This window comes from Thermobia domestica, chromosome 9 (genome assembly GCF_964235325.1).
Source record: "Thermobia domestica chromosome 9, izTheDome1.hap1.1, whole genome shotgun sequence".
NCBI lineage: Eukaryota > Metazoa > Arthropoda > Insecta > Zygentoma > Lepismatidae > Thermobia > Thermobia domestica.
Genome location: NC_137462.1, coordinates 84,190,136 through 84,217,232, shown reverse-complemented (window position 1 = coordinate 84,217,232; position 27,097 = coordinate 84,190,136). Strand labels below are relative to the sequence as shown.

The 27,097-nt window shown below is 35.4% G+C and overlaps 1 protein-coding gene across 1 annotated transcript in view; it reads left to right on the top strand.

Annotated features, from left to right (window-relative positions):
* Positions 1–2,790: 2,790 nt before the first annotated feature.
* Positions 2,791–27,097, top strand: part of LOC145694802 (putative phospholipase B-like 2) — a 37,113-nt gene continuing 12,806 nt past the window's right edge. Inside the window, exons 1-4 of the mRNA XM_081771447.1 lie at positions 2,791–3,144; positions 10,397–10,649; positions 14,763–14,857; positions 17,334–17,504. Of these exons, the coding sequence (XP_081627573.1) occupies positions 2,924–3,144; positions 10,397–10,649; positions 14,763–14,857; positions 17,334–17,504 (740 nt within the window). The 5' untranslated portion in view covers positions 2,791–2,923. The remainder of the gene's footprint in view (positions 3,145–10,396; positions 10,650–14,762; positions 14,858–17,333; positions 17,505–27,097) is intronic.

Sequence of the window (27,097 nt, the reverse complement as noted above, 5' to 3'; positions counted from 1 at the left end):
ATGCTATTCATATAAATTGTAAAATTTTGTACCGTATCAGTATCTAGTGTTTAATTTATGTTGCATTTTACGGTGATTACACGTACATAAAAATATTTCATACTTAAATAGACGTAAGATGCATTAAAAAAGACTATTTAAAAAAACGAAATTAAAAAAAACGAGAGGCAATGTTTTTTTTCTAAAAAAAACGTACATTTCTGAAAAAATACGATCGTTTTTTTTTCTATTTACAATACTAATAGGTAATACAGTGCAAGCTCAAAGTCGAAAGAAGAAGAGACAGTTTCAGTACGAGGCAGAGGATGAAACTATTGAAAATCCACAAACAAGGTCGATTTTTATTACAAAGTTCTAGGAGTGATTGTGTTAACTTCTCCTTTTTTCTTTTTCTTTTCTTTTTTTTACGATATAAGTAATCTTAAAAGATATGCTACCTGAACTTTTGTCTGAAAAGTGTACTAAACTTGCCAGCATTTTAACACTCAAGGAATCGGAAGATATTAACCCTAGTGATTTCAAAGACAAACTGAAAGTGTTATCCGCTATAATTAAGCCTAAAAGTTCACCAAAAGAAAAAAAAATGAAATCTTTGAGATTTACGTCCCACGCTTATGCCGGTTAGGCTAAAGGAGACGGTGATGATGAGTAATGAATGAAATGGTGGAATGAAGAAAGTGGGAGGAAACGGGAGAACCTCGAGAAAACCCACGCACACGGTGTTTGTCCACCACAAAGTTCACATGGCGTGGGCTGGGATCGAACTTCACCAAAAGAGACTTTAAAATAAATTAAGCAACATGATTTTGTTTCCAATATCAGTGTTCAACTTAGGGTTTTGTTAATCTTATCGGTAACAGAAGGAAGTGGAAAAAGTTTTTCTTTTCTTTTTAAACAAGCTTATTAAAAACTATCTACATTCTTCCATGCCTGAAACACGCTTGAGTAGTCAAGTGGTATCAGTAGAACACGAATTGGCTGAAACATTGGAGTGTGCGAATATGATAAAGAAATTTGCTCATATCAAAGCAAGAAAAGTTTCTTTCAATTAAGATATTTTTAATTTATGTCTCTCTGTTGTATTTTAGTACATTATAAGGCTTAGGCTAATCATTTAGTTTTGCCGTAATAATCTGATTCACTACATTAACTTCATACTCCATACTCTATTGGAAACACCTTTTGATACAAAATAAGCTTAAAAATTAAAGTTCTTAGTCGTGACTAAAACGTAATGAGCCGTTCAAGCATTTGAGAGAGGCAGTTCATTTTTTTTAACTTCTTCATTTCATACATTTTTTTAAATAGAACATTTTACTTTTTCGTGACACTTGATCCGTCTTTTGCCAATATAAGGATTGTAGATCAAAGGGGCGGCATGTGAAAGTTCCGCATAGGGCGGCAAAAGTGCTAGCGCCGGCCCTGGTCCCGTCTCATATAGCCTCGTTGTTGAAAAGGACATTAAACTCAAAATCAACTCAACACAACCATCTTAGTGAACTTTCTAAATTTGAGAAATTCGAAACCACCATTAAAGTCACTATAACGTTAGGAATTGTTGAATAAGTTATTAACTTAGTGTAGTCAGTGATAATTAGCTGAATCAGGTGCTCACGCAAATTTTTTTATTGGGAGAGGTTTAATACTACAGGTCACTACACTATGCCTATGTAATATTGAACGGGTATTATTCTGCATTCGAAAAGATAATAAGTAATTGTAAAATAGTTTCAACTAATAATGGTAGAGATGAAGTGTAAGATCAAACTTTCATGCTACATGAATCATTTCTCTGCTAAACAAGTATAGCCTAGTTTTATTGAGAAAGTGTACAAATCTATCTTGAGTTAGAAAGTTTTGGGGGCTCGGACTCTATGGACACCCCGTGGGTACGCCCCTGATCTGGATGGTGTTGCGCAACCGTAATCAAAAATATTGTCCTACTTAATCTTTCTTCAAGAACGTTGAATATTCGCACGTTTTCAGCTTTTGACTTTCCCTCTTCTCATATAAGCAAAACTGGGGCATGATTTTTCCCTTTATTGGGAAAATTTCCTCGGAGCGACTCTGGTCCAGTGATGCCAACCTGTGGAAACATCCCATATCGTGGGAGTTTTGACCCTATTTTATCGGAAAGAGATAATAAGCAGTATATATAGGATTTTTCGAGAAGATCGAAATTTACGGCTTATTCATTTAGATATTGTAAAAAGTGACTAATTCACAGAAATTTAATTTTTTAATTTGCACCTAAAATAGGAACTGAGTTTTGCTGTTAATGAAGGTCAAGGTACCGAAAAGATTTGATTTGATTTTTAGTTTAGCGTTCCTTTCAGCAGCGAGAATATATGAGACGTGGATCTATAGCTTAGCGTGGAATCCGAACCACATGAGCTCCCGTCGGGAATCGAACCCGGGGGTAACGAAAAGAAATTGTTCTCCATAAACAAATCTGATTCGATACCAGTGATGATTTTGTGTTTTTCTCCGGCGGAAATTGGAATAACCGGAGGGTAAATGCAGTTCTGCTAAAATACCAGTAACCTCCGGTTGGGAACGATCGGTTCTCCCAGATGATTTCAGGTTCTAACCTCTGAAATCAACACTCTTATGAATTTCGTTAGTAAAACATGAAATCGATTAATCTATTCTGAGCTTCATATTATGTATTTAAGGTCGAAATATATTTTTATTTTGTTCTAAGATTTGAATCATCTTACATCCATATGTATTGATTCAAAATACCAAGAATCATGATTCCCAGTTGGCAACACTTTTGATACTTACGAAATGTAAACAAACGAACATATGACTGAGGATGATGTGTTCTCGTTGATTTGTTTCTTGAAATCTATTTCACAATTCTGTTCTGTGCTATCAGAAGGATTGGAAGATTAGCATTTATAAAATTTAAAAAGTGAATATGAGTGCATATAATGAAGTGTATATTGTAGGATTGTTGTGCTTTATCTTACAATATTATTCTTGTGTCAGCTTTGAATACCATATCCACAATGAAAGGAATGCATATATCACATGGACTAAAGAAAATGGCTACATTATTATACCAGATCAATCTTTGAAATCTATTCAGCCACCTTTTGTCGCTAGAGGGTATTTCAAGAACCAGATCAATCAAACGGGGTATGTAAACTTCCGATGATTTAAGCAAATTTGTCTACAAGTGCGAAGTATTTACTTCGCTTTTTCCCTTCTGTTTTCGTTAATACTTAAATGAAAATAACTTAGTCTTGAAAAATTAGTGGACTGGAAATTAAGAACAGTCCAGCATACACATGTCTATAACTAGCAGGTTTACTTTTGACACAACACTTGGTATAATTATTGAAAAATTCTTTCACTAATTTCCTTCTTATTGTTCCCTAAATGATTTGCACAGGACGACATGAAAAATATTTCACTTGGCATAGATAAAATTCAAGGGGGGGTGGGGGGGCTTTGCAAGTAATTTTTGAAAAATTAAAATTCTTTTACGATTTGTTTATAAATACGGCGTACGGAAGTATGGCACCTGTGCTAGGTGTCCATTGAAAAGCACGAATGTTATCTAACCAAGCCAGGATAGGGCAAGAGGTTGCGACGGAGTGCGCCCGAAGAAGCAGGTGCGTCAGCGATGGTGGATATACGCGCAAGGGAAGGTAGTAAAAAGTGGGTTTTTTCAATGATGCGTATTTCAATGGCTCTTGTCATGGTTTCATACTAGTACCGCTTCAATTGTAAACATAAAATACAACTTCTGTATACTGCAGAAATACATCATATGCACTTGTTTATTTTGTGTCGTAAAGCACTTGTAATGATATTACACTTGCAAACTTAAAATACAAGTGTATTACTTTGTATTTGATTCTGCCGCCTGGAGAATTTTGTTCTTTATAAATATGTGTTTTCGTGCAAAGTATTGAATTTTACCTATAAATCTTCCAAAATGTGCTAAAATACCAAAGGTGCCAAAAGTAATCCAGCACCTTAAATAGTGTATTTATTTTTTACAAAACTCTTCTAATAATGCCAAATATAAATATTCTTTCAGCGATTTCCAAATTGTCAGATGTGATTGCAAGATGATATTTTGTTCTGTATCTTGCAATATGTTAAGAATGGGGTGTTTTTAATTAACGCCAGTTGGTGATCTGGCACCACTTGTTTCATGACCTGGCAAAATATCGTATGTATCCTGCTAGTGGAAGCAAAATTACGAAAAATTGAGTCACGTTTTATGTCTTTCAAAACTGTACAAAGTAAGACAATTTTTGCTCTTCTATCAAATTGTGATTCTTAACATACGAGACGTTGCAAGGTACAGAATGATTTTTTCGTTACCCAGTGGAAAGACTAGGGCCCCCAAGAGAGCTTAAGCAAGCAGGTAGCACAGAGGTTTAGGGTGCCGATCGCGAATAGTAGGTGCTATTTGAACTCTGTGATCCTTAAAATACTGTAGACAGGGGGATGTAAGTTATTTGGTTGTCCACCTACTCTTTTCATAAATACTGTTACAAAGAGGAAAGTAAAAATAAGCAACATGGTGAAAAGTAATTTAATATACATAAAGGATGTGAAGTATACATGATCTAAGATCAATTTCCACCAACCATATTTCAAAATGTCTGCCGTCACTAGCACACATGCTTGGGAGTCTGGCAGGTCCATCTCTATTGCAGCATGTACTGTGTCTAGAGAAAATTCGCCACTCCATCCAGTAACGAGTGCTTCAAACTGGGAACTATGAAGTGAGTTTTCTTGCAAGCAATATTCTCAAGCTTGCGATCCATGGGATTAAGGTCAGGGTTGCTAGAGGGCCAGCCATCAGTGGACATGAAGTTAGGCAGATTGTGCTACAACCAACCACTTCTGGGTTTACTTTGCATTGTGAGCAGGAGCTGAATCTTGCTCGAGAGTTCATTGGGGCCTTCTGAATAGCTGGTAGTCAAATATTTCACTATAGGCTCCAGCACAGTGTTCTGATAGATTTTTCCATTGGTCTCCACTCCTTTCTCACAAACATAAAGGTATATGGCGCCAGCATGTCTCACTCCCCACCACCGATGACCGACATGGCTGATAACCTCTCTGAATTTTCGAAATTTTGTTCCTGATGACACATACATCTTATCATTTTGATGGTTGATGATTATCCGATGGTAAACAGTTTCTCATCAGTTCAGAGAATCTGTCTTTACCGATTTACGTACCGCTGAAGCGTACGTTTACATTTACACATCCTTTGCAGGTCCACACTCTACGTCAGAAAGTGTCCCGTTGGCTATCGTAACCTCGAAGAGCAAAGTCTCCCTGAGTCTGGACGCCATTCAAACGGAGACCTTCGTATCACAGTCATCACTGCGTATTTCCATATTAGATTGCTCCTCAGACGCACCGCCACTGCCTAAACAGCTTCTTGGGATCTTCTCAGGATTCAAGGGTCAGCCGTTCTAACTAAAGATTTCTTTAACTTCCCTCAAAATATAACCAAGCAAATATTGCATAGTACCTCAAGTCAAGAGCCAGATATGAAAGAAAGCGGCTTTATTAACCCCTTTTGGTCTCGGATTCTATTCTCATTGAGGAAACTCGGTCGAAAAAGTGCAATAACCTTTTCATGCCAGCCAATCTTTCCAGAAGTGAGGCTTTTCGTATTCACACCAAGCAAATGCAGATGATACCTAACGGAATGGTCTTAGGCTACTTCCTTCCTTTTCTATTCCTTTCTTTTTACCCAATTCTCCAGGCAGTGTGATCGCCGAGGGACGTCATCCCTCATACACGACGAGTTAATTAATGCAATAAGGAAAGTGCATGACACTGTCAAAGTCATAGATGTATTAAGATTTAGAGAAAATTGCAGATCGGCCCTGATAAAGTTTATTTCAAAAATGCTGGAAAGGTCCCCATTGAAGTATAAATTAACAAGAGCGATTTCCTCTTTCGACCCCACAGTTGCACTTAGCATGAACATTGTTAAGAAAAGGATTGAGCTGTTATTAACTATTCTGTTGCAGTTCAACTGGATATCAAGTTCCACGGCAGACAGAAGTTTAAGGGAGTATGAGAAACTTTGTCGTAGTGATAATGTGTTGAGGGAACTGAGAGAATATTCCAGGAATGAACGTTTGGGTCAATTTTGGAGTAGATTTGTGACTATACATGAAAACGCTAATCTGCTTAAGGTATTGAAACTTGTTTTGATTTTATCGCATGGCAATGCCAATGTAGAGCGTGGCTTTTCTGTTAATACGGAATGCATAGTTCAGAACATTAGGGAAGAACTTCTAGTTGCCAGGTGGTGTGTCTACGACACTATATCATCTGTTGGTGGTCTCAAGAACTTCCATGTTGAAAAGCGACTTATTCATTTTGCTAGAAATGCATATGGTAGATATAAGGAGGCTCAGAAGGAGAAGAAAAAGAACGTAGATGAATCAGCTTTGCGGGCTCAGAAGAAAAGGCAAGCTACTTTGGAAGCGAAGCAGTTAGGAGAGAAGAGGACGAAAATTTTGCAACAATCCCAAAGAGAAGCAGATCTTAATGAGGAAATTGAGAAGTTGAAATAGCAGTAAGCCAAAAGCAGAAAAACACGGGTATTTGTTACGTATGTGCAGAAACTTAAATTGCAAATAGTGTCTTTGAAAGTACTAAATAGTGGGCACGTATATAATAAAAATAATAATTTTATTGTCCTTGAACCAATTATGGCAATAGACAGCGTCAATATATACATCAAAATATTACAATATGTCAACTTTCACATTTAATTTGCTCAAAGTATTCATCTAATGAATAAAACGACCTTTCTAATAGCCAATTGTATAATTTATGTTTAAACACATTCACGGGACTTGAAGATAATTCTTTTGGTAACCCATTATACAATTTTATGCCTAGTACATCATAGTTATTCTTCGACTTATTAAGTCTCTTATATGGTACATCTATGAGTTTATTGTACCTTGTATTGTACGAATGCAAGTTGTATCTGTACTGTAATTCAGGTAGTCTGTTTTTCACAAACAAAATAGCTGTATATATATATATATAAATTTATCACAGTTGATATTCTCAAATTTCTAAATAAAGGTTTACAATGCACTGTTTGATGTGAATTTGTCATAATTCTAATTACTTTTTTCTGTATTAATAGGATATCATTGATACGTGAAGCATTTCCCCAAAAGAGTATACTGTATGAGAGAATACTTTGAAAGAATGCAAAATATGCAATTCTTACGTAACCATCCAATACATAATGCTTCAGTCTTTCCAGAAGGTAGACAACTCTAGATAATTTACTAGCCATATACTGAATATGTGGTTCCCATGATAACCTACTATCGACATAAATACCCAGAAATTTTACACTATTTGTGATGTTAATATTTGGAACTTCTCTCAAGCCGAATAACATGTGTTGTGTTTTACTTCTATTTAAGATGAAAACAATTAGCTTCAAACCACTTACTTGCTTCAGTTAAAACTGCCAAATGTACAAGGTTATCTACATCGTGATTTATGTTCACAAAAGTGGAATCATCAGCATACAATATTGATTGAGCTTGTACCCAACTTGGTAGATCGTTGATCATTATGGTAAACAACAGTGGACCAAGCACCGACTCTTGAGGAACGCCATATTTTAGACTTTTCATTTGAGACTGTATACCGTTTGTAAAGACAACTTGCTCTCGGTCTTCCAAATATGTTTTAATTAAGGTCAATCCAGTGCCATTTATGCCATAACTAGTTAATTTATTCAACAGTAGACTGTGGTCTACGCTGTCAAAAGCTTTACTCAGATCACAAAATGTAGCATGAGCAAAGAACCTATTTTTAAAAGCTTGTGTAACCTCTCTCACCAGCACGTCAAGGGTGTTAACTGTTGATAGGCCTGCCCTAAAACCAAATTGAGATTTACTTACTAAGTTATACTCATTAAAAATTTACTTAGCTGAGAATACATAACTGCCTCTATTATTTTTGAGAAAATAGGGACTAGAGAAATTGGTCGGTAACTACTTGGATCACTCTTATCACCTTTCTTATAAATTGGAATTACTTTACTTACTTTGAGTACACTTGGAAAATATCCCTCAATTAAGCATTTATTGATACAAAAAGTGAGTGGAAATAATATATAATCTATTACTTTTTAATTATATTACTTAATAAATCATATATGTCAGTACTTTCAGAATACTTCATTTTGTTGACTATATCCTGTATTTCATTAGGGGTAACACTTACAAAATTAAATATATAGTTGGTATGCTGTACACGGTTTGGTATAGTGGTGTTTGACCCTGGTGTAGTTGAGCATGCTACATTGCTACGTATTCTATTAACAGATTCAATAAAAAATTATTTAATTCATTGGATGTTATAGAAACTGTTTCTTTCTTATTCTCGTTTGCAACAGAATTTATTACCTACCATGCGGCGTTACATTTATTACTTGATGCTTCAATGTTGTTCATGATGTGTGCTTTCTTAGCTGCAATTATAGCAAGTTTCTATTCCTTCTTAGCACTTATATATGCATCTTTTTTTGTTTTATACTTTACAATGTTATATCGATTATACAGTATCATTAGTTTACATTTCATATTAGCCAATTTTGGAGTATACCATTCCATTTTGTTGTTTCTGTTTCCCATATATAGTGTGTCGTTCTGTGAACATGTGAACAAACTTTTTTTTTTTTTTTTTTTTTTTTAAGAACTTCTAGTTGCCATTTAAGGAATTTTAGTTCCCGTCATTTATGAATAGGTAGGTATGAGCTTTGAAAACCTTACTTATTTAGGGTGATATTTCAGTTACATATATTTAATTTTAGTTGCTAATAGTTTTATGAAAATAATGTTTAGTTATAATTCCGTCGGCCAGGGAAATATTGTCAAAGTCAGGGAATTTCAGAAATGCATATCACTCGCCACCCTGGATTAGTCATTTCCGGTTTCAGCGTTTATCGCCATAGAACAAAACCGTATTAGATAGCGATAAGCGGTTACCTACAAAAGCCTACTGGATTTTTTTGGGCTGGGGAAAATTCCAACAACTCTCATCCTGAACGGACAGTATCGAAAAACCGCTGGATTGTGCAGTACACGTATATGCGAATGATTTTCAGTTTTTTAAGTGTGTGAAAAATTTCAGCCGTTGGTTTTCCAATTCTATGTAGCTCTGTGCTGCCCGCTTTTCGTAATCACTCCATTTTATTGTACATGTACATATCTCCCGTTCTGTACTAGCACTCACAACGAGCCATCGTACATTTCGTCGCCAGGTTATTCATTCTTCTTACAGCGGCCACTGGAAGGAATGCAGCCTCTGGAACTTTGTAACACTATTTTTAGCCAGACTAGGTATATGGATATGGGTGCTTTTCTTGTAGAGTGCATATACTATAACAGTGACGTTAATGCTATTTATAGTTTTCTCTCTATGTAAGAAATTTGACTCTTGCATAAGTGGGTTTCTTTGTAAAATAATTATTTTATTTTATTTATTTATTTATTTTTTTTATTTATTTTATTTTTTTTTTGAGTTTAACGTCTCACAATTATGCTCCGAGACTATGGAAGACTATGATAATGAGAATGAACATAATCGGAAAGAAGAAAGTTAGAGGAAAACCTGAATAAAACCCATGCACATGGTGTTTGTGCACCACAAGTCCCACTTGGTAGGAGCTGCGTCAAACAAAACCTCCATTTTCTGCTGGACTGTTGTCAGTCTGCACTTGAATGGTGTGACTAGCAATTTTATGTCACACTCTGACAGAAGTATTGCCTAGTATTTGCATTTTGAAACAAATAACCAGCATGAAACATGCCTGTCATAAGGAATGGTATACAACACACAAAGAAGACAGAGCGTTGCATCTTGTTCGAAATGGAAACGTAGGATTGCAAATTAGTCTGTTGTGTGGTTTGAGTGTCTTTCTATCTTCTGTGCCTTGACTTAGTATATATGGTCCATTTGTTGTTTTTCATTCAAATTTCACTTGTTACATCAATTGAAAGGAAGTATATGTTTTGATATAGAATCCTATAAAACCACGCAACTTTCAGCGACATATATTTAATTACATAATGCGAATTTAATATTTAACAATGATTTGCCATTAAATACGTCTCAATTTGGAAATGTGGAAAGATTTCGTTAAGGCCTCTTGTCTTCCTCAGTGACTTGAAAATTCCACTGCAAACTTACTCGTCGAAACAGTTTAGCATTTTCAAATTGAGACGGATTTAATGATGAGTTATTGCTAAATACTAAATTTAGTATGCGTCAATTTATTTCATTAAGTAATTATGCGATTTGAGGTTATCAGCAATAACTTTTCTGGCACCAGATGGTTTATTTTCTAATATTCTTACAGGTGGAGTTATTTAGAAATAGAAACGGATCCCTCTGTTCCTGATGATGTCCAAGCATATGGTGCAGGGATTCTGGAAGGCTATCTGACCGCTGATCTCATACACATGCATTGGGTAAATACTATGAAATATTATTGTGATACTGAAGAGAGGAAGGAACTGTGCCAGAAGATAGAACAGTACTTAGAGAAAAACATGCAATGGGTCCAAAACGCTATTAAAACATACGGCGAACAGCACCCTTATTGGCATCAGGTAATTTTTTTTGACATAACAATTTTTATGTATTTTATATTAGCTAAAGTTCGCACTCAGAAAATAGGTATGTGAACCCCTTCCCTCCCCTGTCTGTCTTTCGACTACACATTGCAATGAGAGTGTAACGATAAAAAACCGTAAAATTATCTATTTTTGACATACATCTTTGGACCCCTACTTACTTAATCAGGGGCGGACTTAAATACGCCCTTTAATCAGGGGCGGCTTTAGGATTTTAATTTTGGGTAGGCCCGCTTTCTCGCTTATAGATACATATACACATACACCCATTTGATTGATTAATGACAGTAGGAAATTATAAGAGGCGATCAATTGAAACCCGTACGTTCCATGTATTATTGGTATAGTGTGTAGGAGGATATTGTTTGTTTAATAGTGTGTGATGGCTAATGTCCCTGTGTGTTGGGTGTAGGAATGTTGTTGATACGTGTTTCCGTTTTGCAGGTATAACGAGTGAAAGATGACGTTTAAGATCCCCAATCCGTCCAAACAGGACCAACGTGCCGTCATCCAGTTTCTGAGTGCCGAAGGTTGTCAACCTGCTGAAATGTTCTGGCGTATGAAAGACGTGTATGGTGATGCATGCGTCTCCAAAACAACAGTGGTGAACTGGGCCAGAATGTTTCGGAAGGGGTGTGAACAAACCATTGATTATGCCCGTCCTGGTCAAGCCCATCTTGTTCGATTCAAGTGGGAAATGTTGCGACACTCACCCTACAGCCCTGGCCTTTCACCTTGTGACTTTCACATCTTTGGGCCTCTAAAGAAGGCATTGAAAGGTCAGAGAGTCTGACGCTGAGGTTCAGGACGCTGTGCATGATTGGTTTGATAGTCAGTCGTCCAAATATTACATGGGCGGCATTTGTAAGTTAGTGACACAGTGGGACAAGTGTCTCAACGCTCATGGTGACTTCTTCTGAACAATATTTTTACTGCACGCTAACCAGGATTGGCAAAAACCATGGTTTTTATTGGGAAATAATTTTTTTTGAGTTTAAACCAGGTTTTGTGGTTTAAATAATTTGCTCTATATATTTATATTACGTATGGACACAAATAAGTTTGTTTCTCCCTGCTGTTACTGTGCAACAACATGATTATGCTGGAAGGAGTCACATAAGCTTAAAGCGGTATCCAAACCGCTTCCCGACTTACATTTGAGAGAAATTGTTCTTCGTTTGGACTCGAAACTGGGACTAACTGGCCACAAATGCAATGAGTCTGCCGACTCACTCACGAAGGACTCCTAATAAAAATACGTTGTACTGATCTTTACATACTTGTTAATATAATTGTCAAGAGTCATTTCAGGACAAAAATATAAAGTTGGACAAGTGAAACCATTATACAGAATTACATATAAATCGGGAAACTCCCGTCCTAGCTATTGGAAAAATCTTGTTATTACTTTAAATGCAAAACAAATTCCATTATTGCTTTGCAAGTAAAATTTTAAGGTCAACGTACCATAATCAGTACGCTAAAACTGAGGTATTGAATTCCAAATTTAGTATGTAGATATCATTCAATAAGATTAAAACGAAGTCCAATCCAAGCTAATGTTGGAAGCTACGGAGGCAGTCGATAAATTTTGCCAATATCTATCAATATATTTAGGCAATCTTTGCTTCTTTATAAAACAACAAGCATTCAGGTAAGCAGAAATATACAATTTGGTTTTGTTTTGTATGTTTAGGCTTAACATCTTTATGTAATACCGAGGTTATCAAGAAGACTCGCTTAAAGTGACATCCAAACCACTACTTGGATTACACTTGAAAGAAGGGTTGTGGTTCGACCTAGAATTGAACATGGGACACCTTGATTAAAAGGTGAAAAGTAGATGGTTTGATATGTGGAAAGGTCACCATGAAGTTCACACGATTTAAAGCATTTTTCGTTTTTTTTCCTTTTGGTTTAAACCAGTTTTTTTTTTATACCAACTGGTTTAAACCAAGATTTAAACCAGCCAACCCTGACGCTAACCATAGATGCCTCTAGGTAGTGTACAAATTTCCGCTCGAAATAAAATTCATTTCGTATATTATGACCACTGAACGGGTTTCAGTTGATAGCCCCTTATACTTGTACAGTAGTGGTTGATGCTATTTATTAAATAATTATCTACCATTAATATAAATAGTGGAAAATATATTTACTCTTTATTGTATCTTTTAACGTTTATATATTTTTCAAAAGTTTTGGGTAAGCCCGTGTCTACCCGGCTACCCACAAAAGCTGCCACTGCCTTTAATCAAAGTGACGATAAAAATCCAGCTTAACGTAGGTATCAACTTTGCGGTTGCTATAATTGAAATTGGATTTCAGTTAGAAAATTTGGGACGTTACTCAGATTATAGGCAGGTACTTTGGGATCGAGCGGCGCCCGTTGATGAACTTAGAGTAATAAAAATGAGAGTTTTAGAAAACTGTTAAGAGAGAGGATGTTAAGGAAGAGGGATTGGAAGAAATCAACACTAGAAATTAAGGTACCTGTTGATTTTCCATGATGCTGCTGGGTTCTACAATGTCTTCCTTCTGGCTCGAACAGGTTGTCTTCTTATTTTGCGTAAGGCGTATAGAACTCCAAACGTTTGAATTATTTAGCTAGTGGTGGCTATGTTTCAGATTCGCGTAAATATTTAAGAATCGGATGCTACTTTGACAGACTTATATGTAAGGTCGTTTGTCTGTCTTACTAATTAACTCTCGGCAGCCTATCTAACTAGTAGACTAGAATCTCCCGATAGACTGACTGTTCGAATTGTTTCTCCCGACTGACTGTCTACTCTAACGTTTCTTCTGGGTTGACTTGGATTTATAAAGCCAAATTTTCTCAACGTGGTGTTGATGTGGTGGCTCTCATGTCGACAGGCACCTGACATCAGAAAGGTTGAATTATCGAAGAGAGAACTCCCTCAGCTTTTATTACATAAATGAAAACACTGACATAATAAATTCCATAATATAAACAAGTTTACATTGTAAGAAAACGTCGAAATGTGCGGAAGAAAACACTGCACGAATTCCCAGATTACAATGAATTTATTATTAAGATCGTGTCCTTCTGTGATTTCTTATTCTCGTGCCTGCCAAACAGTTTTGCGTAACTTAAAAAAAAAAAAAAAATAAAAAAAATAAAAATAAAAATAATAATAATAATAATAATAATAATAATAATAATAATAATAATAATAATAATAATAATAATAATAATAATTTCCTTACACTGAGAAAAGGTTCACATATACCAATTAATCAGTATTTCAATAGCTTGGGAGTTCAATATTGATTAATAAACAGTGATCTTAAATATTTTCACACAACTACTGTGTTTCAAAATTCATTTCAAAGGGGTTAGTCATTTTCCCGTGATGCGATCACAAATAGCAGACAACTTCGATTTCAATGTGTCGAAGGAAGTATAGAAAATGCTTTCTTCCTCCTTAAAATGGGAAATTTCAAAATTGCTGGGACAAGTACCTGCTTATTTTTAACGAGGTGTTTATACACCGGAGTTTCATATTCCTAAATTGAGGGCTCGTGAGATATTAAAATTTTCGCATAAATTAAGCCATCTGCTTTATCCTTAGGATACGCATTTTAATGTAACTGATACGATAAAAACTCAGTTCTAGGTAGATGATAAATATATGCCAAAATTCACTTCAAGCAGATCATCCGTTTTTCAATGATTCGGTCACCCACGTAATTAGTTTCATTTTTATATATTAGATGTATGTGAGCATATTCTGCTTTCATTATTTATAGGGATATGACTCTGCAATTAATGTATACAGAGAGCCAAGGATTTAGATAATATAGGCTTATCTACTGTTAAGTTTATTCATCGTAACTTCTTAAATTAACTATATCTAATCCAGTTCTACGCCTATCACAGCAGGGTTTACCTTAAATTGACAACTGAATTTCAATGTTACCCGGCCATAAATTTTCTTAAAGAACGGCTATGATGCTGTTTCACTTTCTGTGATGAACTGTATCGTGTAGTGATTTTAGGCAAACAGAGTGATTATTGTATTTATTTATTTATTTATTTATAATTTTTTTTTAAATCAATTTTTCCAGGTGAAGTTATTTTATGAACAGCTCAATGGTTTAGTTATTGGATTACAAAATGGAACTTCTAGTGATGTTGATCCTTTAGGGTTTAAAGATATTTGGTAAGCATTGTAACTATTAATGGTATGATTAGTTATTACTTTCGTTAGTTTTGATTGTTTGCAAGAATAGACGTACATCTCTGAAAGTAAAGCTATGAAACTATGATTTTAGACTCTAGAGAAAAATTTAATGATAGCTGATGATACTGTTTTACTGCGAATGTGTGAAGAGTTAGAATTTCCTAATATTGCGACCTGTATTGTTCACTGCATCTTAATTCGGTAGCTCAGCTTGTTGGTAGTTTGAATGTATTGGAGTTATGTGCCCCTTCACCAAGGCTATATGAGACGTGGACCAAAAATTTGAAGTGGAATTCGAACCAGAGACCACATGCACCGAAGGCGTGCGTGCTAGCCACTGGATCAGCGGGGAAGGGCCATGTATATCTATAATGAACAAACTGAAATCAAAGCAAAATGAATTTATATAGTTATTGTATAATTTGTATACTTTTGACAATGACAGGGTGTCTTCTTGTCTGGAAAACCTCAAAAGTCAGGGAATTTTTGTATATTCTGAAATTTTTGGTGTCAGATTAAATTTACGTATATATTATATAATACTAAATACATGGAAGTGCGTCGGGACCGGAATACAGCAAATTATGGATGCGCATTTCAGTGAAAGAATAATTATAAAAACTTATAAAATACTTTATTTTGGGCATAAATTTCGAACTCCCCTATCCTCCCCTTAGGATACGTCTTTTAATCAATGTGACATGACAAAAACCTTGAGGCAGGAACTATATTCTAGGATTCATTTCAAACTAGTAAGCCGTTTTCCATGATGCGATTATAAATAATAGACAATGTCTATTCCAATGTGGCGAAAAAATATAGAAATTGCACTTTCTTCTCCCTCCCTAATACCAGAATTTTGGAAAATGCTGGGTCACATGTATGTTTATTTGTAATGGGGAGTTCACATACAGATTTTTGTCTTTCTAATGGGAGAGGCTCTTGAGAGTCTTTACTCTATTTTCCGCATTAATTTTGAACTTCATACTCCTTAAAGAATCACCCTATAATCAAAGTGGTGATTAAAACCAATAGGTATTGCATTTATTTTTAATTAAGAGTTTATGTAAGGAATTTCGTACTTCCAAATTTAGCTTATCCTCACAATAAGCTTATTCTGAATAAATAATGGGAAATCTTAATATTATAAAAATATTCCCTCTTTCCTCCTCAGGAGCGAAATTTTTAAAACGGCTGAAACCATTTTCTTTCGTTTAGTTGAAAGTTTACAAACCGAATTTCAGACCTCGAATTTAAGCGAATCCCCACATTCAACACTTGTGAATAAATAAAAGGAAAATTTAGTATTAAAGAAATTGTCCCCTTACCCCTCTTAGGAATGAAATTTTCAAAAATGCTGTAACGCATATTATGTTATTTTTATTTCAGAGTTTCTATATCGAATATCACATCTTCAACTTAAGTGAATCCTCCCATTCGGCACTTTCTCAGTAAAAAAAAAAAAAAAAAAAAAAAAGGGAAATTTGGATAGTATAGAAATGACCACAACTTTTTCCCCTTAGAAGTGGAATTTTTAAAAACGCCGAAATACGTATCCCCTGATTTTTATTCAAGAGTTTATATACCTTATTTTACTTCTCCAACTTAAGTGAATAATCTTATTCGGTTCTTTGTGAATAAACGAAGGTAAATTTCAATATGATTGAAATTGCCGTCTTTTACCCCATAGGTGCGAAATTCTTAGAAACACTAAAATAACTGTTTCCTGATTTTTAGTTAAGTCTATATACCTAATTTCAGATCTCCAACTGAAGCGAATCCTCACATTTGACAGTTTTTGGTTAAACAAAGGGAAATTTTACTCCCCCTTTCCCCTCTTTGGAGCCTAATTTTCGAAAACGCTGAAGCATATTTTGGATGAAAAGTTCATGTACTGAGTTTCATTTCTCTAACATCAGGGATTCATGAGATACACTATTCCTCGGGAAATTATGAAGTCCCCTTTACCCTGTTAGAATGGATATTTCCAGAATTCTTCTCTATCCCTGGTTTTCGTGACAAAAGAAGTATTCTCTCTAAATTTTACGTTAATAATATGTTTCACTCGCTGTCGGCCTTGAGCAAGCTGACAGATACTTTTATAGCTAACGTGCAATGTCGCGTCAAAATGCATCTGCAGGCCACTTTCCAACATTTAATGATGTAGTCAGCAGTTAATTCATAAATAAAGATGGAATAATGTATAACTTCACTTCTTTTTCTTTACTTTTACGTTATGATGAAAAGCAATGGAACTAGTAGAGAAGGAGACACCTTTGGTTGAGTTCATTTCCTTTATGTTTCATTTTCTTGTTATACTTGACGATTAGGACCAAAAGTCTAAAGGCTATTCACATTAATGAAATCAGGTGAATAAAATCAGTATGTGTACACCTTTTTTTTTCTTTCTTTCTTTTCTTTTTTTTCTTTTTTTTTCTTTCTTTCAAATCCATAGGTGGATGAATGTGGCAGGAGATCTTGATGATTTAGTACCAGCTTTGAATGGATCGTCAGAACGACTGTTTTTACGTGGAAGGCGAACACTAGGATCTGGTTCATGTTCTGCTCTAATCAAACTTCTACCTGGCAATGCTGATCTTTATGTGGCACATGACACGTGGTCTAGGTATGTGTGATTCTATTTTCGTTTTATTATTGAATATAGTAGTTCATGAAATCATGTGTGATGTACATGCATACAACTGTACACATTGAACCTTTTGATCGTCAAATAGTCGTTTTCAAAGAGGGTAAGAGCAACAAAGGTAAAGAAGTCAGCTGCTTGACGCATTATCGAGTTCAGACATGACCGAAACAACGTGAACGCAAGGAGAATTTCATGTCCTATCCAGAAGCCTTTCTTGTTGTCGAATTTTAGTGCCAATTCAGCGTTGAGATAATTTTGACTCAAACTGTTAGGAATATGTATCGTTATTGGTGATATTAGAACACATGTTCGTTGTATTTTATAGTTGTTAACAGCCATTGTCATCTTATTCTTATTCCTTTCTTTTTTCTTTTCTTTTCTTTTCTTTTCCTTTCTTTGATACAGATTTGGTAACTCTGATAAAATTGTCGATTTACAATTTTTTTTTTAATTCGTGCAGAGCCAAAATTTTTAACTTAAGTTGCAGTATCTATAACGTCATCCATAATTGTTGAGAGTTATGAATTGATGTTCTTAGAAATATTATATTATAAAACAGAAAGTAGGTTGATTTTGAGCAATAAGCACTTTTTTTTTTATAATGTGATAAAATTTATTTATGCAGTTGTTGAGGCGATGCGCAAACATGATGGAATTGAGGCGTAGAGTTAGAGAATGTTCAAAATAAATATTAAAGGAAAAGTCGTTCAGAAGAACGACATTGTTATTTATGGTGAGAGTTGGACGTAGTGATTGCTAACATCCTCAACTATAAGGAAAGTTGAGAGAGAGAGAGGGCATAGTAAATTTATTGCGTATAATAGTTGGAACTTTGGTACGGTGGTATACCTTTCTGGAGAGATCGATTCCGTGAGAGTTTACTGGGGAGAGAAAAAAAAAAAAAGCAAAATATTGATCTGAGGTTGTGTGCATTTTGTTATTTGATTTTACTGCATTTTATAAAAGATTATTTAGTGGAGAATTTAATAGTTACGGAGTTGACAGTGTTTGCTAATACGGAAATTGAAGTTTAAGGTAACAGGATCGATAAGTTCTGGGCAATTGCTTTAACTTATCTTTTCATGGGTTGATGCTGCGTTTTTATAAGTTAAGATAACGAACTATATACCATGTCTTTTACTGAACCAACAATACTATGATCAGTAGAAACTAATATATAAAAATATAGTCTGTATCGATAAATAAATAATACTTAGCTCTTACATGTATACTGTAAATAATTTCTGTTCTATGGTTGAACGTATTTAAACCATCATGTGTAAAGAGAATAATAAGTATTCGTTATTTAAAATAAAAATATTACTAAGGATAATAGGCAAACAAAAAACAATAAATATAAATAGATGGCCGTTTAAAGCAATCATTAAATTTCTCTGCTACAAACGTTCAGGTTACTATCTTTGGTAAGACACAATACTTATACAGTTCAAACAGTAGTGTTATGAAATTTTTTCTAAGGATAATTCCTGTAAATAAGGAAAGAGAGCTCAGAACGAAACGATTTTTTTTTTTTTTTTTTTTTAACCTGAACATGACTCATAGAAACGAGAACCTCTGTATCACTGAAAGAGCGAAGAATCTGTTATTGCCTAAGCAAGAAATCAACTTAACTTTAAGCTGACTACAACCATATTAAAATATCTTACTATTGGATGAGAAAAAACGGAAAGGCTACTACTCACCGCAAACATATGTGGCAGAATATTCTTCTACATGCAACAGGTAGCGCTTTCGGAAGCTGCTACTTTCTTTATCAGTCTGTGGTAAACTTCAAAAAGGATAAAAAACATGAAGAATGGTTAAAAAGTTAGGATATGTAAAAAAAACCTTAATCTTCTGTCAAACATTAAAACACACGGGAATAGAAACTCACTGACATTGTACACTACAGTTCACTGTTTTCTGTTCTTGCTTTCCAAATAGTGAAAGTATGTAAGGAAAGGTTACTCCAAATAATATTTATTTCTCCTCTATCCAGCTTAAGTGAGGGCCTTTTATTTGTGAATATAATATGATTCTTTAATTTTTCGCTCCGTTGCTGTTTTTGCTTTTTCAATTAAACATGATTCCACGATATAATGGTTATACTCTCTAAGATGCGTTGCTAGCCCGGATAACGGAACGAAGGAACTTGAAGAAAATAATGCTCTTAACTTTCTTGACATTACAATTAAAAGAAATAACAGTAAATTTGTTAATTCGGTATACCGCAAACCTTCTGCTGGTACAAAATATATCAACTTAAATTCATCACATTCATGGCTTCAGAAATTAAATGTTTGGAAAAACTTTTTTAGGAGAGCTCTTTTACTTTCAAACCTATCTGAAGATCTAAACAAGGAAATACAGTATTTATTACAAATTGGACAGGAAAATGGTTTCCAAAAGTCTTTATTGTTAAAATGGTACAAACAGGTACAACAGGAGATCGTCGCCACCCACCATCAACCAACAACAGATGCCGTAACTCACATATGGATTGGTGTCCCTTTGGTTCCATATTTTTCAGCAAAAATCAAGAAGATTCTGCAAAGACATAACATCAAAATTTCAGCTGTTCCTGCAAACTCTATAGATAAATTCAAAACCAATTTTAAAGCATTTTTTACTGACCCTTTACAAAGCAGTGGCGTTTATCGGGTGAAATGTCAGTGTGATAAAGTGTATATAGGTCAAGCAAAAAGGAACATTTGTACTAGAATACCTGAGCACGTTCGTACCTCGAAATCTCGGAATCCGCAACTGTTATCCGGTATAGCAACGCATCTTAAGAGATTATAACTATTATATCGTGGAATCATGTTTAATTGAAAAAGCAAAAACAGCAACGGAGCGAAAAATTAAAGAATCATATTATATTCACAAATAAAGGCCCTCACTTAAGCTGGATAGAGGAGAAATAAATATTATTTGGAGTAACCTTTCCTTACATACTTTCACTATTTGGAAAGCAAGAACAGAAAACAATGAACAGCAGTGTACAATGTCAGAGAGTTTCTATTCCTGTGTGTTTTAATGTTTGACAGAAGATTAAGGGTTTTTACATATCCTAACCTTTTAACCATCCTTCATGTTTTTTATCCTTTTTGAAGTCTACCACAGGCTGATGAAGGAAGTAGCATCTTCCGAAAGCGCTACCTGTTGCCTGTAGAAGAATATTCTGCTACATATTTTTGCGGTGAGTAATAGCCTTTCCGTTTTTCTCATTGAATATAATCACCGCTCGCAATATTGTGATATCTTACTATTGTTTACATTGAACTGGAAATGCTAAAGTGTCAATCCATACGAAGTGGTCCAGAGGTGGTTGCTTGACCATCTCCGAAAATTTTGAAACTTTGAGTGTAACGAACCTTGTGTATGAGAAGGTCAATAACATCATTCACGTTGTCTCGTGTACAATCCGCGGCAAAAAACCTGCAACATGAGCATATAAGTTTATTGTGAAATGACGAAGTCTTTTGCTCCGAAATAAGTGTGCACGGGAGGAGGCCGAGGTTTATCCCGGCGTGATTCGTTCCACTTAGACGTTATGTTCATTCCCTGTGCTGTTAGGCGTAGTTTCACAATAAACTTACATCCTTATGTTGCAGGTTTTTTGCCGCGGATTGTACAAGTGTTCCCGAATGGCGGCCATCTTTGTTGGTGGTGGAGTGCCATTTTTTGCATTTGCAAGCGTTTACGAAAACTACAGTTGCTCAGGACGTACGTATCAGACAAACTCAAAACAAAAATGAATATTTAGAGGGGAGACTGGGGTTCACGGAGAATATATACTCTTGCTTCTAAATAAATATGCAGGGTTGCAAACCAATACATGAAATCACTAGAAAAAGTACAGAAGATTACACTTTTAAACGGGTTGTATTTTCGAATGGTATGTAGTGGGAGGGGAGGGTTCATAAGTTTTGTGCTGAATACTATTGCATGTAAAAAGTCTGCAGAAATATCCACAGCTATGATACTACTGGGATCGTAAATTTATGGGGGTCCGAAGTTTGTGATTTTGATGACATGTTTGGGGCGTAATATCTCAGGAGGGCTAAGTTCTAAAAATTCCTGCTTAGGTCACAAAGAAATTATGTATGCGAATAAACTATGGAAAAAAATATATATTACATGGATAAAAAAGTGAGGACATGGTAAAAACGCGAAGAAAGCACGCGCGTGACGATGTTCGTAGGCGGAAAAAATTAAATGTCTTTGTTTTGATACGTTTCATGCTAGATCTCAAAAACTACCCATGGTTCAACAATTAGGCCCGCTTTTGTTTGTGTTCAGTAGTGCAAAAGCTTGCGAGTGGCGTTTGTTCCATCTTTCTAGGTCCATGATCATTACCACGTGTACAGAGTGGACAATTTATCTTGACCATTCGCTATAACGGGCAAAGCAAAAGAGAGGGAAAAGCGAAACTTTGCACGAAGTAACTATAAGAATAGGGACATCTTTGCATGTATTAAACAGAAAGACTCAACAGTGTTGCCAACCCAATATAAAGTTTTATTTTTTTCAAATAGCACTACGTCAGATTATTATATATTTCAAATCAACACACAGTGGTCCAGAAACCACGAAAACCTGGTCAAAAATCAAACAAGCTCATGGCCTACATGTGTGGTTTGAAATTGTTAGAAACACCGAAAAGAAGATGATAGGAAGTATCTGAAAGAATATTATGACGTATGGATAGAAGTGACGTATAATATGTATGTAAGAAAAATACAGTATAACCTCAGTGTGAGTCCTCGTCACTGACATCTGTGACATGGACCATAAATGGCTGTGGAAGTGTACTTCAATGGAGAGTACTTCACATAATAGTGGCTTTCGTTTTTGTCTGGGTATCATTTTATACCGCAAGGTGTGAAATGATAGGATCAGAGGTAACGAGAAGGTGTTGCACCACATCTCGCATGGTAAGCTCCCTTGAGCTCTTCCTGGCGTGATGCTCTTGAAATTGCATCAGATTCTTGTTGCGAGTTTCCTGCGCTTCTGGTATCTGTGCAACAGGCAGATGGGCGTAGGAGGTGATGGCTACATCATGAACAAGCTCCTTGTGCACAGAGGTAGGCATGAAGTACCAGGGGGTATTGTCATATGTAGAGCTGCGCTGTCTCTAATGCGTATGTTTGAAACTTCTGTGTATTGATGTGTAACCGCTTGACATGGCTTATAAGATGCATATCTACATCTCTTGATGAGATCTATACACAGGCTGGTTATATTTGCAACCTGATCAGGATGGTCAAAGAATCTTCTTGCCGAGTTTCCGTCATTTGTTGTCCCCGAACCTCCGGGCTATGGCTGATCCACGAAGAGGCTGAGAGTAATTCCTTTAATTGGCGTTGAATTTGTTTTTTCTGCTGGAAACGGTCCGTCATGTGATGCACCTTGTCCAATCGTCGAAAGGCATAAGTAACAAATACAGTAATGTCATGTTGAATAGTTTGTCTTTTTTTATCCGTCTTTGGCTTCACTTCTTCCAGAATGCGGTTTACAAGTTGGCTCCGTTGCTCTTCCCGTCCTCTACATATGGACTGCAGCGACAGGAATAGGTCTCTCCTTTTGCGTCCATACTCTATTTTGGATCTGAAATTACAGAATAACAATGTTCGTCATGATATATTTTGTTACAATGACATTTGTTTCCAAACATTCTACTAATGCGGATTTCATTATTTTTCGCTTTATAGTACACCCATTCATATATAACCTTATTTTTCTACGAAAGGGGAAAAAACGGGCAAGTTCTTTCTTTCTTCCCATCTCCAAGAAATGAGCGTGTAACGAGGTGTATCAAGTTTCGCACATCAAATCACAGTTTTCATTTATAATTAATTTCTAACGGACACAGGGGTACAATTATCTACCACATATCACATGGTAAATGCATATATCCAACAAACACTTTTGTTATTCAAAAGATGAATGTCTATATATATATATATATATATATATATATTAGAAATAAAAATATGTCTGTATTCAGTGTGTGCAGATACACAAATTCCAAAACAATGCCGCTCTTTCCTCAATGCAAGATGTCCATGACAGGTATTTTGTACTCCCCTGATATTTGGCTTCTCAAAACTATATAGCACACATTCCATCTGTGTTTGAAAAAATCATTTTTGGCCAGGTTTGTCGGGTTCCAGGACCACTGTGCAATGTGTCAAACGTAAACTTAAAATACCACGTTTATTATTGTGTGTTGCAAACTAAGAAATGAAATGAAATCTTTTAAATTTTACGTCCCACGTTTATGCCGGTTAGGCTAAAGGAGACGGTGATGATGAGTGAAATGGTGGAATGAAGAAAGTGGGAGGAAAGGGAGAACCCCGAGAAAACCCACAAACACGGTGTTTGTCAACACGGCGTGAGCTGGGATCGAACCAGGGACCCCAAGCACCGGAGGTAAAAGCTCTACCCCTGAGCTACCGCGCCTCCCCTGTTGCAAACTAAGAATGTTATAGTATCACAAACATTAAAAGTTCGGAAGCCTCTAACGCAAATACACCATAACGGAGATGCACAGGATAATGCACATGGAAAGTACATTAGCGTTAGATACCATGGTCATGGTATGACTTGATTTGAATGAATAGGAACGAAGTTACCAAAGCTTGAAAATTTTAATTTTTTGAAAGCATTTATTTCGAAAAAATGCTAAGATAAGTATAATATCTAGTTACTTGTGTGGTTTATAATGGATGTGTAAATTATTTTGCCGTTTACAGCACTTCGATGTCAAGTAGGATGGGGTCACTTGAACGTGTTTTTGCGCATGTGCAGTAGCGTGCACAGTAACTCTTACTTTCACCACAGATTAAAATACCCCAACAATAATCGAACCAATGTTCCTTATTTGTCAATTCAATGATAACAATCAAAAAGCTTAAATAGGGTACTGTCATATTGTAATGCTCAGACCACTAAGTGAGTAGGAGTCCTTGGTGAGATCTGCAATAAAATATGGGTAGTAGGGTGGGGTCACTTGAACGTGTTTTTGCGCATGCGCAGTAGCGTGCACAGTAACTCTTACTTTCACCACACTCTTATTTTCACCACAGATTAAAATACCCCAACAATAATCGAACCAATGTTCCTTATTTGTCAATTCAATGATAACAATCAAAAAGCTTAAATAGGGTACTGTCATATTGTAATGCTCAAACCACTAAGTGAGTAGGAGTCCTTGGTGAGATCTGCAATAAAATATAAAGCTAAGAATACTCATACGCATCGAGTAAAAAGACTACAAAGTTATAACAAAACTTAATCTCTTACTGTATGATAAATTAACTTCCTCTACTTAATAGTAGGCAGAAACAGGGTTTTAGAATTAGCAAGTGTCTGACTATTGTACACAGAAGAAAAGGCACTGAAAGCTGCAGTTCACATTTAAGGAAAATACTGTGTTTACTTAAATTTAAAATTGCATAATATAGTTTGAACAGAAATATAAATATGAGTCAATATTTTCAATATGATTGCTCATTTCGAAAGTTCTATTCGATTTACATTGAGATAATGATATCAAATGGTCAGATTAGGAGCAAAATATTTCATGAACATGAATTCAAAAATTTTGAAAGAAAACTTCCAGAGTGGGAATATATTAATGGTGATTGCTATCTTATTAAGTATTACACATACGATGTGGTTAAAAATTATTGTCGTCCGAGACACCGTGGCAAGAAGCGACTAGTTATTGGAACCAATGGATCGATCTACTACACGGAGGACCATTACAATAGTTTTATTAAGATTTGTTCCTCAGGTATATGTGGCAGTTGTCTATATAAATGTTACGTATTGAAAGAACTTCAAGATTTGCTTCTATGGTATCAGTATAGATGTTAAAGCAATTATTTACCTATATCAAAATAATTTCTGTACCTTATATATTTTCTGCTGCTAAAGGTGCCATAGCCTTGACTTTATGTAATCTCACCTATGTTAAATAAAGGTTAGAAACAGTACTTGTAGTCTTTCATAAAATATCCTCATACTCTTTTACGAAATTCTACATGTTAAGGAGTTGAAAGGTTGCTATGTAATTTCTGCTATATTGAAATTGCTGTTGGAATCTTCATTCTCTACTAAGTTAAACAGGGGTTGCGAAAATGTGCTACAGCCTAGAATGTGTCATAGGGATATGTGAAATAGGGGTTGAAAAAGGGGCCATACTCTTATCAGCATCTAAAAAAGGCACATAAAAGAGAAGAAAATCTGGTTCTGCTCACAGTTTGGGTTAAATTCTGATTACTGTGCACGCTACTGCGCATGCGCAAAAACACGTTCAAGTGACCCCACCCTACTCGTATTTAACATAGCAGAGACTATGACCAATTTTTCCCAACCCTTTGAAATCCATTAGTAGTTACTTTTTTTTATTACCCTCTTCCATCCCATATGTAACATACAAACGGAAGCCTATGATTACTTTTGCAACTCCTATTTGACATAGCAGAAATTACACACAGACTATGAGCATATTTTCAACCTCTATATAATAGGCACGAAAGGCCATGAGTAGTAGAGATTACTCAGAGTCTAGACTAAGGCATTTAGTAGTAAATTATGAACATACAATCTAGGCTACAGCACATTTTTGCAACCCCTGTTTGACATAGCAGAAATTAAAGATTCCAACCGCAATTTCAATATGGCAGAAATTACACAGCAACCTTTCAAGTCCTTACATGTAGAGGAGTAAGAGGATAGTATGAGGATATTTTATGAAAGGCTACAAGCACTGTTTTTAACCCCTATTTAACATAGAAGTCAATCCATTGTAAGTGATCAAGCATGTGCTGCTCAACCATCTATAAAAAAAAAAAAAAAAAAAAAAAAAAAAAAAAAAAAAAAAAAAAACTAATTTTTTCATGAATGTTTATTCTATATCAGGGTACTTTAAAACCACAATTAATTATTTTTTACATCCCATTGCGACACAGGGGCTGGCGTCATTTTGCTTTTTTTTTTTTTTTTTTTTTTTTTTTTTTTTTATTAATTTTAGGCGTTTACGTTATTTTGAATATCTCAGCATGTATTTGTCCTAAATTGAAAATTGCTGGATGTCTCCAACTCGTGCAGAGCTAAAACTTTTATCTCTTAACATTTTTTGCCTAAAACCACTTGAAGGGGTGAAATCAGGGTCTGAAGTAGCAACATTTTTGGACATTGAAAACATGTTTGGGAAGAATAAACAACTGACGTAGAGATCTGAATGGAATGCAATATGCATTTTAGCATATTTCACTGTCCAATATCTCCAATGGGCCTGGATAGAGAAATCTGAAATTTTGGGAATAGTTAGTCCTTTAGTATACCATAAACACAACAAAGCGCGTTTGGTGTTTTTGAGCAGAAGGAGATCAAAGTATTAAGTGTCATACTCTAGGAGGTGTTTTGTTTATAAAATCTTTTTTGGACATTGAAAACATGTTTGGGAAGGGTAAACAACTAACGTAGAGTTCTGAATTTGTGAGTGCATGTAGCCCAGGGTCATAAGTTAATACACAAAAATTTACAGACCTCTAGCGGCT